The sequence below is a fragment of the Macaca fascicularis genome, chromosome 2 (assembly GCF_037993035.2).
Source record: "Macaca fascicularis isolate 582-1 chromosome 2, T2T-MFA8v1.1".
Taxonomy (NCBI): Eukaryota; Metazoa; Chordata; class Mammalia; order Primates; family Cercopithecidae; genus Macaca; species Macaca fascicularis.
This window is the reverse complement of record NC_088376.1, coordinates 191,936,310-191,951,399: the sequence shown is the minus strand read 5'-3', so window position 1 is coordinate 191,951,399 and position 15,090 is coordinate 191,936,310. Positions and strand designations below refer to the sequence as shown.

The following is a 15,090-nucleotide window of genomic DNA, read 5'->3' as shown; positions in this document are numbered from 1 at the left end:
TATCAAATTATTTATTAAAGCCATCTAATTCACTAATGTTTTCCTATTTTCTTCCTCTACAAATTATTAAAATTATTCATCACATCCTGTTAAATAGGACATTAGTCTATTACGTAAGCATCATAGGCTTCCAAGGACTAAGTCTCAGTTCTCATAGTAAGTCCATAATGCTCACTAATCAAATAAGTAGAATGTTTTTCAATTCACTTCCATCAAGGCCTTGGATATATTATTTGTAATCCACCTTACCCTTTATAGTCACTGTTTAGTGTTGTTTATATTTACTGAAGAGAAAAATAAAGAAGGAAGGAAAGAAAAAAAAGAGGAGAGCTGAGGAGGCAAGCAGAGAGGGAATGAAGGAGAGAGGGTAAGAAGGGAGGGAGGGAGAGAAGAAAAGAAAGATAAAGTAGGTAAGAAAAGATCAGGCCCAGCAATTCCACGTGGCCAGGACTTCTACAGTGGAGCAGAACCATTCCAGTGCTTCAGAGAAGGTACCACTAGTCACTGCTCACTGCTCACCTGGCCCTGCCCACAGGTGGCCAGCTTTTCCTCATGACAGGAATCACCCAGAGCCCTTGTTCAAGTGTGATTCCCACACTTGAAGATTCCAGTTCAACAGACTCGAGATAAGGGGGTCCTGCAAACTGTCCTTAACAGGACTAGATCAATGATTATCAAGCTCAAGCCTGCACTGGAGTTACTGGGAGGGCTGGTTAAAACACAGACTGCCCCATCCCAGAGTTTCTGATTCTGCACGTCTGGGGTGGAGCCCAAGAATTTGCACTTCTAACAAGCTCCCATGTGGCACCGATGTTCCTGGTCAGGAACATCATACCTCGAGAACCATTTTACTAGATCATTCCTATAACCAGGTGAGTTTGGAAGAAATCATCACTGTAACAAATTTCTCTGAAGCTGTCATTGAAATGACATCTTATGTTTTTCTCCAACCCTGTAATTACCCTGATTTAGATGTCACCAATAATTTTCTGTGAGTCAGAAATCAGTTTCAAACATATCTCTGTGACCTCAATATAGAGAGAAATAAAGGAGTCCAACGTGCAGCTCTTTCTTTATCAAGGTAAAAACACTAGTTTAAACCATGTAGAGGCTGCCAAAAATGCCTAGATTGTATACTACAAAGAGTTAATACAACCACCAATCAGGATAGAGAAGTCTATTAAAAGAACACAGACAGCTTTCAATGTCTGTGTTCCTGGGTCAGATTCAGGTCTCTGGTATGTCATCACGTAGCACCTACTGGAATGAGCAAGAGCTAAGTTTTTAAAAGCTGATTTAGACACGCCTATTATTTAGAGATCCAAATTGGGCCACTGGGGCTTTAGGAATGGTGCTTCGCAGCTCAATGCGGCCACTATAAACTCAAGCCGGTTGTATCACTCCTTTCCATGAGGAATTTAAGGGGTGTGACTGCATCCTTTCCAACCCTGCATTCCACATGTGACAAAACCGATCCAGCTGTTTGTCTGAAAGAAATTCCTCGCTGTCCTTAAATATTAAAAAGCAAGTGGATATCCATCCTCAGGGGCAAGTCTCCAGCTGGAACCTGGTACAGGCAGTTGCGAAACAAAGACAGTGCCCTGGAGAGCATCTGCTTTTGAATTCTTACCTCGCCATAGGGGGGTTAGCCCCATCTTGCTTTTTGAAATGGCAGATTCTGGATGGAGGGTGATGGCTTGGCCCAAAGCTCTTGAGAAGTGTTCATCCACTACTGACCCAATGTCTCCCTGGAAATAAGTGAAAAGGACACAGCGAGAGTTAAGGTACTCCATCTCGGCAGGCTGGTCTTTCTCCTCCTCCTCCTCCTCCTCCTCCTCATCCTCCTCCTCTTGTTTGCTGGGAAGGGTGACTTCCAGAGAGTCCTGCATCTTGCTGAATACCGCTAACTTCTTCTGGGATGGAATAAACAAAACACAGTATCAAAGACAGTTTGTAAAAAGGCATTCACTAGTTAAGTTTTCACTTTAAAAAAAAAACAATCTAAATATTAACATATGTTTGCAAACGGATTCTACTTCATCTGCTTTATTCCATCTTTTTCCTCCCCAAACCAGTTGCCTCCTTCCCACACTAAAAAAAAATAATATTAATAAAAAGTCTGTGATTCTACATTTGGCAAACAAACATAAAAGCCCATTATCAAATAGCATATTTTCAAAATAGGATTTTGTTTTTGTTTTTGCTTTTTGTTTTTTCATCTAGCTAGTCCAACGGGAGAATGACATTTTAAAAAAAGTTTTTCTTCCCAGTTTTGGTTTACTTTTAAAAATGTAACATACAGCAGTGTTACGGTTTAGGACAGAGAGGAATGACTGTCTGGGGGTGGGGTGGAGAAGAAAAGAACTTTTCATAAATAAAATAAACTAAAATAAAAACAGGAATGTAGCATCTTATAAAAGGATTTGGCAGATGTGCTGAACTCATTTCTCAAAAATCAAACTAAAATGACAAAATAAGTCTGTGTGAAGATGCATTTTACATGGAACATATTTTTCAGATGTTCCACTTACCATCATTATCATGAGGGGAAAAAGTTTTATTATGGCTTGCTGAAAATATTATAAAATACTAGTAGCGGGTTAATCTTTCAAATAAAAATGAGAAAGATTTGTTAACTTAAAATGTTTAAAATATATGATAACTCTCATAATATACATTATGTCAGACAAGCTTCTAAAACTTTCTATTTATCACCTCATTGAATCTTTATAATTCTATAACATGGCTATTAATACTATCCATATTGTAAAGATTAAAAAGCTAAAGCACAGAAAAGTTAAGTTACTTGCCAAAAGTCACAAATCGTGTGAGCTGCAGAGTCCAAATGCATAAGAAAATCAGACAGGTATAGACATGTGTGTGCACACATGTGCTGGGGAATGGCAGAGAGGGGTATCTAGAGTATAGATATGCATGTGCATACATGTGGTAGGGAAAGGCAGGGAGGGACATCAAGAGTAAAACAATTACAAAAATGTATTTTGTATTGTTTTTCTGTGTAATACATTTATAGTTAATAGATATTTTATTATTCCTGCTTTTCAATATTTCCAAACATTTTTCACTGAGCACATATTACATTTATTATCAACTTCAAAGCGAATTACATATAAGAAGATAATGCTAAAGATTGTGAAATGTATTATTCTAGTGACCAAACGAGCTTTCTCTGTCATCCTTATGTCTGCAAAACCTGATCCTTGATCATACCATTTTTTTTTACTTTGAAAAAAATGCATGCTGGAAAATGAATGTGAATAGAAAAAGAGAAATCACTCCGGAATACCCAGTAATTTTTCATATGTTAGCAAAATACCTACCCCAGACTCTGTATTTCTAATGTAATTACTAGCTTCAATATCTATAGCTCCAAATTATAAATGCACCATTCAACAATTTGGCCCCTTTCCCCAGCAGTGAATATGTTGCTCTTGTATAAGGTGAGTACTGAAATATTCAGAAATACTATGAGCTTCTAGTTATTGTTTCAGGATGGTTATTTATAAATATATATTTTGCTTTTATTTAAAATTTGTGTCAGTATGGTTATGATTTGTTGATGAATAGATAATTCATTCTTTGTAAGTGAATGTGCCTTGCTGATGAATAGGTAATTGCAATGACCGAGTGCTTTCCTTTCTCATAATCTACTTCTGCACAGATTTGAACATTTTTATATTTAACTTCAATAGTAAAAACACCATAGAACCATATGGTATGTGTAAAATTAGGGAATCGAGCTAAATAACCTCTAAAGCCACTCCTAGTTTTAAATTCCATTCTAAAATTAAATGAATATTATAATTTATTAGTCAAATCACAGTGCTGCTTCTTTCGGTGCATGTGTATTTACCTAAAACATGTACTGTTTTAACCGTATGCACACACTCTCTGTTGAATATTCTGGAACATTAAAAGCCGCTCTGTATTTACATGAAAACAAAAACCCTAAAACCTATCTACATGGTGGCATCATTGTCCACAAATGTTCATCATTATTCGTGAAACTAATTTCTTTTTTCTGTTATTGTCCAGCCCAGCATCAGTTTGTGAGAGTGGGGCTCTGCATATAAATGCTTTATTTGTTTAATTGTAACATTCATTCTTTAAATAGAAGAGCCTAGCTATGTTAACAATCCAAATAAAGTCAATGTTTTATTTTATCTTTAATTGACAGCAATTAATTCTCAGATGAAATAAAAGTGAAGTTTTATATATATACACATATATATATATATAAAGGATTTGAAAGCCATGAATCCTGATACAAATGTCAAATAGTATTCTGATCAATAGTAGCAATCATAAAATATCAATTTTAAAATTGATATTTTTAAACCAATCATTGTATTTAAACTATAGAATTTCAATCTATTTAAGATTTCAGTTTTCTAAATGCTTCATAATATTGTGTTACCTTTCCTACCAATTTTTGAATGGTTGGATAGAAATAAACTAACCTAAAAATTATATTTTTCAATATGCAATGGGGAATAGTAAGCGAAAGCTGCCCCTGCATTAAAAAGCTCATCATCAGTTTATTTTAGAAAAAGAATTATCTCAATGTATGCATTCTTTACATTTTTATTTCATATATGTAATATATCTATATTTACATAAATACATATACTGAAATATTCCTTTTTGATATGGCAAACATATATGGTTCTTTAAAATATCTATACTGATTCCTCTACTTAAATAAATTTTTTTGGAATGATTATAAAATATACTTTCTGTTTTCTTTTTCTCTCTCTGGGTTCTTTAAGCCAGATTCTTTTACTAATTAAATAAATTTGCTAGAAAACTATCAAACAAATAAAATGAAAAAAGCTTATATCTACCAATAGGCAGGACACAAGAACTCTACCATTGCCACTTGCACTTTTTTTTTAGATAAAGTTAGATTGGGCCGGGCGCGGTGGCTCATGCCTGTAATCCCAGCACTTTCGGAGGCCGAGGCGGGTGGATCACGATGTCAGGAGATTGAGACCATCCTGGCTAACACGGTGAAACCCCGTCTCTACTAAAAAATGCAAAAAACTAGCCGGGCGAGGTGGCGGCGCCTGTAGTCTCAGCTACTCGGGAGGCTGAGGCAGGAGAATGGCGGGAACCCGGAAGGCGGAGCTTGCAGTGAGCCAAGATGGCGCCACTCACTCCAGCCTGGGAGACACAGCGAGACTCCGTCTCAAAAAAAAAAAAAAAAAAGGATAAAGTTAGGTTAATTTAATTTTCGCAGATTATAATGAACCAATTTAAACATTTACGTTTACAACACATACACACACACACACACACAGACATAGCCTCACGATCAACAGTACTGGTTAAAATAAGAATTTCAGAGTATCAAATGACCTGATAACTAACTAATGTGCTAAGGTTGAATTTGCATACTTTTGTTTTAACATTAAATGTGATCATGAAGAAAACAGAAATACAACATTTAAACAGCAATCGATTCAAATGCTGCCATTCATCCCATCTTAATTTCATTTGCCATTCTCCATAGACTCTCGTGCCTCAACTACTTTCTAATATCTGTATTTTGTTGACTGTAAATCAATTTATTGTTTTTTTTTGTTTTGTTTGGGTTTTTTTTTTTTTTTCTTTTTTGAGACGGACTTTTGCTCTTGTTGTCCAGGCTGGAGTGCAATGGAGCGTTCTTGGATCACTGCAACCTCCGCCTCCCAGGTTCAAGTGATTCTCCTGCCTCAGCCTCCCTAGTAGCTGGGATTACAGGTGTCCGCCACGATGCCCAGCTAATTTTTTGTATTTTTAGTAGAGACGGGGTTTCACTATGTTGGCCAGGCTGGTCTCAAACTCCTGACCTCAGGTGATTCACCCCCCTCAGTCTCCCAAAGTGCTGGGATTACAGGCGTGAGCCACGGCGTCCAGCTCTGCTTTTTTTTTTTTTTTTTTAACTAAGTATTTTACTCATGAGCACTTCTGCCACATTCTGTATTCACTTGGTCTTTGCTCCTTCAGTGAAACGTTCCTAGTGTTACATTCTTTCTTGGAAATAATATATAAAATTCAAAACATTGAGACTAAATATCAAATCATCAGAACCCAGATTTCTTGATTCAAGGTCAAAATGTAATCTAATTGGTATTTTTCTCAAAATGCACAATCACTTCCTAAAAATATCCAGATTTCGCAGAAATATTTATGTTTTGCTTAGAAGACCCTGAAGAAATGTTAACAAAAATAAAGTCATCTAAAGGGACTTTAAAGACTACAAGTTGTTGGGGTTTTTTAACGCACATTTATGTCTCTTCACCACAATATAGTTATGACACTTTTTCCCTAGGTAAAATGACTCTGGAGTAAGATGAAACAATAAATGGGTTAATAGCTATAAAGTGAACGCTAACTCACAAAGAGGTTAAAGTATCAATGTGGAGAGTTCGCTTGGGCAGTACAGACCATATCCAACCGCCACGCTGCTTGCCACTAGGCACAACAGTAACAAACTTTTCAGCAGGAATGTGCCGGGGAAGGATTTGTCTGACAAGAGAAAGACTTCCATGTCAGGAGCCAAATACCACTAACTCCCCAAGGCTTAAGCCTACAAAATGCCAAATGATTACCGTGCATATGTGGAAACTTTTTTCCTAGGGAAACAAAAGTATTTTAATGAATCACTGGAGTCTTTGGATATTTAGAAACAGATTTAAAAAGAAAATCTACTGGCTAGCTTTTTAAAATACAATGATTTTTTTATATTCAAAAACACGATTGGAGCTATAAGAAGAAATCGCTCTCTCTAAATATTTCAAAATCGTAGAGGCCATAAAAGCAGCACATTGCTCTTTGACCATATGTATTTTTTTCTTTTGAGACAGGTTCTTACTCTGTCACCCAGGCTGGAGTGCAATGGTGTGACCACGGCTCCCTGCAGCCTCCACCTCTTAGGCTCACATGGCTATCCCACTTCAGTTGGGACTACAGATGCGTGCCACCATGCTGGCCTTATTTTTTTTCTTATTTTTTTTGTAGTGACAGGATCTCACAATGTTGCCAGGGTTGGTCTCAAATTCCTAGCCTTATTTAGATCCTCCTGCCTCAGCCTCCCAGAAGTGTTGGGATTACAAACATGAGCCACCGTGCCTGGCCACATATTTCTTAATTTACTTGGATAACAGCTTTTGCTTCTTCGCCTGTTTGGAGAAGGCTAGATCAGCTTATATGAGGTTGGGTCAAGTTAAGGAACACATGTCACAAACCTTTTGTATATTTCGTTTCACATAACTGTCCTCCCACACACAAATATTTTGTCAGAATAAATACTCCCAAGTAATAAGTTAATATGCAAATTACTGGGTCAGGATGGTCTAATTATAATAGTAAGTGGCAGAGATGGGATTAGAACCTATTTCTGTTTGTTTACAAAGCATGTGCCCAGAAAATAGACTAAAGAAAATGTGTCTCTATGGTATTTATTTTAACTGAATAAACAAGCCGTAAACATCAGTCAGCGTGGCATCACATACTAACTAGGACAGTCTAAAACTCATGACATTAAAAAAATAGAAATTAATCAATGCCATGCTTTTAAAAACATACATCATTCTAGATGAAATTGAACTTCTATATCTAAGAATATATTATCTCCTTGACAAATCAGATACATAAAACAATTGTCTACAATTTTTCTGAAAATCCCATTTTGGAAATTTGACGAGAGTCAGTCTGTGAGACAAAATCACACCTCACGATTCTGTGTTTGTTTGTCTGTTTTTCTTAACAGTAGGGAGGAGTCAACCAAAAATCATATAACAACATGATGAGTTACTTTCGAGTGCATTTGCCTCTAAACGATTCTTGTCACTATCAAAAAATCAAATCTAACCCCTCCAAGGAAGAAAAATTTCCAGTTTTAATGATGTTCAAAAAAATGTGCCACAGGCTTAGAGGCGATTTCAAAATTTACATTCCCAAAATGTTTTAAGCAATGATCATATCATGAGGGTATGTGTTCTCCCTCAAACCAACTACTTTGAAGGAGAAAACAGTTTCCAACATATAAATTTCTAGTGAGTTTGTATAATTCTATTACTGGACTTAGGGTGTAATTACATTTTTAAGGTTATTTATCCATTATTCATTAATTTATCTAATTGTCAATTAATACCTACTTTGGGTCAGAAATTATGCAAAGACTCGGAGTCACAAAGATGAGAGTCATAGCCTGTTCCTAAACTCACACTTCTCCTAGTTAGTTGCAAGAGTATGGTAAAGGCAATCATAAATAAAGAGAGCCTCATGATTTATTGACATGGCTGATTGCATTAGATTCTCTAAGTGGCTAATATTCCAAAATTTAAAAGTAAGAAAATTCAAAAGATAACACTAGGTTAATTACTGTTTTCTTGTTTCTAAAGCAGCACCGATGGGAAGGGAATTCAATAGAAAGAGAACTGAAATGGGAAAGAAGATTTGACCAAAACGATTTCCATGAGTCTGAGCGAGCCACTGAAGCTTCTGGCCCTTAGCTTCCTCTTTTGAAAACAAGAAACTTTGATTTGATGCTCTCAGAGGTCTCTCATCCAACTCTATATCTTAATAAGCAACATGCTGGAGCTCTAGACAAATTCACACTTAATTTTGTTTCTCAGATTGGCTGCCTCTTCTGATATTTAGCCAAAAAAAAAACCCTACAGATCATTGAAGAATAATTTATTTTCAGACATGGGTCATCTAGCCCAATTCCTAGGAATTAGTTACGGTGCTTCCTTTATCTGTCTTCATATTAACAAGAAAGGACACACTTTTAGAGTCCCCCTACTTCATCCTCCAATGACAAGTGTTTTGGCACACTGAAATCATATAGTTTTAAGGAGAAATGACACCTGTTGAATTTAGGTCATTTTTTTTTTTCTTCTTCTACTCAAGAAGGAGACAAGTGAAAAGCGGTTCAGCTCTCCCAGTTCAGACCACACTTGTAAATTACTGGAGTAAATCTGCTATCCACTGAACTATCAGTAAATATGGATTTATGAGTTGTTCTAGCAGCAGCTGTTTAGGTCTAATGGTTCAGGGCACTCCTAGGGTCTTCCTAAATGAGTAGTCAGAGCAGAAAACCAGCTGCTTAAAGAGATGTGTTTTGAAAGGTTCAGAGCAGAGCTTAGCTCAAAAGTTTTGCTCTCACTGTCCCTGACAGAGCCTCAAATTCAGCTCTTAGAGAGTCTTTGTTTCTTGAATAAAAATGTTTTCTTGGAGCTAATACCCTAACGTATTATCTATTACAGGATATATTCATTTTCAGCTTTTTAAAAAGTTAGTTGGACACAGAGCCTATGGAAATGAGATCCAAGCTAAGCACTCAGGTCTTAGAATGACAGTCACCTAGCTTACAAGTTTGCTTTAAGATCTGTCTTAGGTATCGTAAGCTTAAGAGTTTTATTTCCACTGAAAAATCACTTTGCAAAGATAGATATGACAAATATATATACTTGTGATATACACAGCCCCGCCTCTTCTGCAGTAGCCTGAAGAAACGGTGCGTAGGAGAACAAGGTCTTCCACTCTAAACACCTCTTTTACCATCTTATAGGTCTCCTTGCCATCTCCGGCTTTGTGAGATGCAAAATTTTACTAAGGGCCAGATAAGGTAGGACTTCGTTGCATTTCGTCAAAATACCCTTTAGATAAATTTCCAGAGAGTCACCTTGTCCTGGCATTTGGTTTCTTGGTGAACACATCCTCACTATGCATGATTTTATGGATCTCAGTCTTGCCCTTACCATCATTATTGTAATCTCCATTCTGGTTGACCGCCAGCGATAACAGTTCAGTTATGTTAACAGTTAATTTTTCCTCCGGTTTGGATTTTCTGGCTGGGAAGTCATTGGGAGCATGAAGCTCTGGGGCACTTCAAGTCTCTAAGTCTCTACAGTGAGGTTAATTTGTGTAGTGTGAAGTTATAGGGGCTGTTCTTTCTCAAAGAAATCCTGTATGAATTTTTATAAATCCACTTAAGTCCTTACTTACAGTTGCAAGAAAAATAGATCCTCTGCCTCAAATAAGTTGTCTGTGAATGGAAACTACTTGGGTTATAATTGTATTATTTACTCTTAATGAATCTCAACTTACATTGGAAGAGCTATAATAGATGAGGCACTTAAAATTAACTGCTAATACCACTTCCTGTATTTTATTTTGGATAAATAAATATTCATTTGCTAAGTGGATATACTATTTCATCAACACGGGGTGCAACACGGGTAGCATAAGTCATTAGCATAATCCAAATGCTTGCTAAAGGCCTTGGAATGCCTAAACTTAAGAAAGTACACTACCAAGGACTTGGAAAGAATCTCGCACTCCAAGGCCAAAGAATCTACTGCATATTAATCTTCATTATCAAAACAAATTGATTGGGGATCTAAAGACAAAAATAAGCCTATTGTGCAACAGCAAAACATTAAAAAAGTTTAAAAAGCTTTAGGAAACTTCACGGCATTGTACAAAGATGCTACACTGGAGAAAGGGAGATCTGGTGGTCCTAATTTTGTCACCAGCTTTGAAATCTTTAGCCAGGCATTTCAGTCCTATAAAAATCCATTTTCTCACTTGTAAAAGGAAGAGTTGAAGTTATGTTTTTCCAGGGCTTTTTTCTCTAACAAACTGAATCTCAGAACAATTGTATGACTCAACCAAGGTAGCAGAGTCCAGACAGAGTTTGAAAAAACACCTTGCAAAACTTACAACTGAAGTTCTGCCTCCAAGGGCACTTAATTTTTTCAAGTGAAAGCATGCATGCAGATTCATCCAGCTGTTACCCTGGAAGAAGACAGAGTAAATATACTCTATTTTATATGAAGCCCAAAGTGTGATTGTTAAAAAATCCCCATGTGCAATTAGAAAGCCGGTGACTGTTCTCTGCCTCATCTATAAACTGCATAATTCTGAAACATTTGACAGCATGTGCTGAGAGATCGAGTCAAGAGTTCTACTGAGGAGATGTTAGAGACTGACATATTAAAGCCAGGATGAGATGGTGGGCATGGGAAACAGGTCACCCAGCATCCCTCAGCAATTTTGGCTCTATAAACCCCACTGTATGATTTATACCCAGCCATGCAATCTCTAGTAATTGATGTCAGGGACTATAAAATTTATACTTTGGACATATTTTAGCTTACTTTGAATTTTTAGCCCAATGTATACCTAAGTAACACACTGCAGTACAAGCTAATATAAATATATATACAGTTCACTAGGTTTTTAAAACGACATTCACTTATTACCCACCTACAACATACAATATATTCAACAAAAACCTAAACTTAAATTTCAAGTGCACATTTGTGCTTATAGGGAAACAGGTGAGAATACACGTGCCTGGATAATAAAGTTCTGTTATTTCCAAAATAATTCTCAATATTATATGATCATTTGTTAAGAGGGAAAATATACCTGTGTTTAAAATCCATCATAATGAATAATTCTGATATAGTAATTAATAAGGACTTCAGAGCTACACAGTTTGCGGGGAAAATTAGTTGACAGATACACTATTATAATTGAATACAGAAGTAATACAAAACTTTAATGTTGTCTTTTCTAGCATTTCTTTAAACGACCATTAAAATTTCTTGATTACTGTTACTTTTCTTTGCTCCTTTTCCATTTTTTCCTTCTCAAAAAATCATTTTTTCAAATTCAGTAGGAGTTGTAGCCCTTACTTTTGTCTCCCAGGCAAGATTCTATTAGGGGTCACTTCCCATGTACGGAGAAAGCAATCTTCATGGATAATAATGATAAAACCTTATGGAATGCAAAAACAACCAAAATATGTATTCTCAGATGACTGCATTAGGGCCAAGTCAATATTAGTCCCACTTCACCCACGCATCACATAGTCTAAAAATGCTGTCAGCCCGATAAGAATTTCCTGATTTACTCTCTTTTCCAATAGAAAATGTAGGTCATCAAAATAAACTTCTGACAGTAAAAGAACAGTTACACCATCAAGTCTTTTTTTTTTTCATTTCACCAGCCGGTTATGGTCAAATAGTTTCTTTACGTAACCAAAAAAAAAAAAAAAAGAAGAAGAAGAAGAAAAAGAAGAAGAAAGAAATAAATCTTGAACAAGCTGTTTTAGTAAAAGCAACAAGAAAATTTCCAAGCACATCTCTTGACTACATTCTTATGGTTGACTCAGCCAAACATCTAGTTAATCTAGCTAAGCAATGTCTACAAAAGTCCAAAATATAGAAGTTGAACTAATCAATGTAGATAAATTGTTTTCTTTTTAAGAAGCTCATTGGTCAGAGTTTTTCTAATTTTTTTTAAATTTTATTTTATTGTTTACTTTTTAAAATTGTTGTCTTCAGTATGTTGATGGTTTTAGCAAGAGAAATGAATTGGGGACAGAGTCTCAGGGCCATTGCAAACATTATATAAAGTATTTGGAGTCATTTCTTATTGAAAACTTTTATGATTGGTAATTTGCCATTTTCTCTGATACCGAATGTTATTTTCTAGCTCAAAAAAAAAAAAGTGTTGTAGTATGAACGCCACCACAGATTCATTAATTTCACAACCCTAAAAAAATGAAGCCGTATTTGAAACAACTTCTACTAGTTTGTTATTTTATAAAGGAGGAAAGTATCTTTCTGAATACGTAGAGAAGTTTTAGTTTGCTGCTCATCCACATTCCAAATGATAATTGAAGGCCTCTATAATATCAGAGATGCTTTGAAATGCTGGTGCTGTTGAATTTTTTTTTTTTTTTAAACAGGATAGCAGGAAAGTAGGGCTCCTTCCTGTTTGGCCCTAATTGGTCCTAGTGAAGCTGGTACTATTCAGCAGATGAATCTGGGACATGTACCCTTCCAGAGTTAGCTGAATTTCATAGTTCCTAAATTCTAAACAGAAAGTTAGATTTCTTTCTAAAGCATAGCACTGTAATTCTAGCAAAGAGACAGATGTAGAGGAAATATAGAAAGTAAAAAGTCAGATTAATTAACAGCCCAAACCTATGAAGGTTTGCAATAAAACATGTGGTTCCTAAGAAAGTAAAAAGAAATAAATCAATATATTCTACGGATGGTAATTTCCTAACCAAATCTAGTTATACATTTTTAAGTTTCTCCAAATCCACCCACCCTAATTCCCATAGTCTGAGGTGGACTCTATTTTGGTACAGCCCTTGCCACATACATTTTTTATTTTAATGTAGCACTAACTAAGCCTTGGCACACTCTCCATTGTATCCAGAGAGTAATGTCCAAGGGCGCCTCGTGCCAAATTCCCCAGAACTCTACTGTTCCTTCTAAAGTAACGATATCATCTCCTCAGTTCACGACCCCTTATTACGGACATCTTCAGTCACTCTTGGAAGAGTGGAGACCCAGCATTCAGAGATCCAAGGTAACCTTTTGGCCTAGGGACACACTGTCAACAGACTGAGCACGTACTATATAACAAGCTCTGTGCTTTGCTGGGATGAAAAAATGAATGAAGAACCTTGGAATCCATCCCTGTCCTCTAAGTCACAGTCACAGGGAGAAACATTCTGTGGAGAAGTTCTAGTAACACCCGATAGACATGATGCTAGACCAGTGTTCCCCCATGAAAGTCCCAGATCATTTCGTGAACTCACTCTCCAGATAGCCTCCCCTACCTCTGTCAGCGCACTTCATCTTCCTCATCAATAAAACCCTCAAACATTCCAACTTTCCAAACAAACAAAATAGTTGGTGTAAAGGAAGTTTACTCACATAGTCCTAAGACAGATGCCCTTGGTGAGCTTCAGAGAACTGAGTCCTAAGAGCTCGGGTGGCTATGAGGCGCAGCCTCTGAGCTCCGGTGACCACAGCTCAATGAAGCCCCCAGCCAGGTCATGCCTCACCCACCCGTACACCCCGCTGCTCTCCCTTCCCGGCTCTCTCGGGATGGCTTCTGCTCAAGGACGCTCCCGCAGGTCCCAGCGCATCCTCCGCGCCACGCGTGCCGGCGGGACGTCGCCGAGCCCCAGACCGATACTCTCGATGCCCTTCGCCCCCGCCCCCGGCAGGCTGCCCGGCCGGTGACTCACCTGCTGGCCAGGTTGGGGCGCCGGCTGGTAGTAGGCTGTGGGGCAGGTTGTCGCTGCCATGGGGTTGGGCAGATACTGGGACGCTCCATACGGCTGGGGGTGATACATCACCTCCGCACAACTCATGGCAGCCGGGGCAGTGGCGGCCCCCGAGCTGCGGCCGCCGCTCTACGCGCTGGCGCGAGGGGCGCGGGCGCCGCCGCCGCAGCTGCCGCCTCTGTCGCTGCTCCAGCTGCTACTGCGGCGAAGGCGGGTCCTCGGCGGCCTCGGGCTCCGCGCGGGGCGCGGGCTCGGGAGGGACAGGCAATCAGCGGGGGCCCGTGCGCGGGCACCTTCATCTTCAGCCCCTCCGGGTGTCCCCTGCCGCGCTTATATAGCGGCTCAGGGACGCAGCCGCCCGCTGCGCCGCTGGGGCATTACCGCGTCCGGCTCCCGCGAGGGCTGCGGCGCCCACGGCAGCGCCAGTCACAGCCACAGCCCAGGCCCGGGTCGGCCAGCCGTGGGGAGCCCGGTTCTGGTTTGCATATACACAATGCACGCCCGGGGCTCGTCCTATCACGAGTGCTCCCGGCTGTGAGAGGACCGGGAGGCGGGGGCAGAGGGAGGGGGAACGCCGGGGAGGAGGGGGAGCACTTCGCCTCCCCAGGCTCTGACGCGGAACTTTGCGAAGTTTCTCCAACTTGCTTTGCAGCCGGCGGGTCACCCTGCAGGGGGACCCCGGCGAAGGCTGGCTGCGGATTGGAGCGAAGTTTGCAGCCCTCTCCGCCTCTCAGCACTGGATGGTGGTGGGAGGGGAATGGTATGCAGAGGCTCCGCGCCCTCGATGCTCGGCAGGTTCCCACCCTGTCTCTGTCACCTGGCCGCCAGGGCAAGGGCTTCCCAGCTCCAAGGAGATTTTACAGGGAACACCAACTCAGAGGCTGGGGCCAAACAAAAGCCAAGTGTACAAAGGGGTAAAACAGAGCAGGCGCAGAATACACGGGGATTAGCTCCTACACTAAAATAATCGTAAGTGAAAG

At 39.1% G+C, this 15,090-nt stretch overlaps 1 protein-coding gene across 3 annotated transcripts in view; it reads right to left on the bottom strand.

Annotated features, from left to right (window-relative positions):
* VGLL3 (vestigial like family member 3) overlaps positions 1 to 14,600 on the bottom strand; it is a 50,603-nt gene extending 36,003 nt beyond the window's left edge. The window contains exons 1-2 of one of the 3 annotated variants that reach the window (XM_015446585.3): positions 14,072 to 14,600; positions 1,631 to 1,913 (exon numbers count right to left, since the gene is read on the bottom strand). In XM_015446585.3, the coding sequence (XP_015302071.2) occupies positions 1,631 to 1,913; positions 14,072 to 14,197 (409 nt within the window). In that variant the 5' untranslated portion in view covers positions 14,198 to 14,600. The remainder of the gene's footprint in view (positions 1 to 1,630; positions 1,914 to 14,071) is intronic. The other 2 variants (XM_015446586.3, XM_015446587.3) reach the window with 2 other exon arrangements.
* Positions 14,601 to 15,090: the final 490 nt, after the last annotated feature.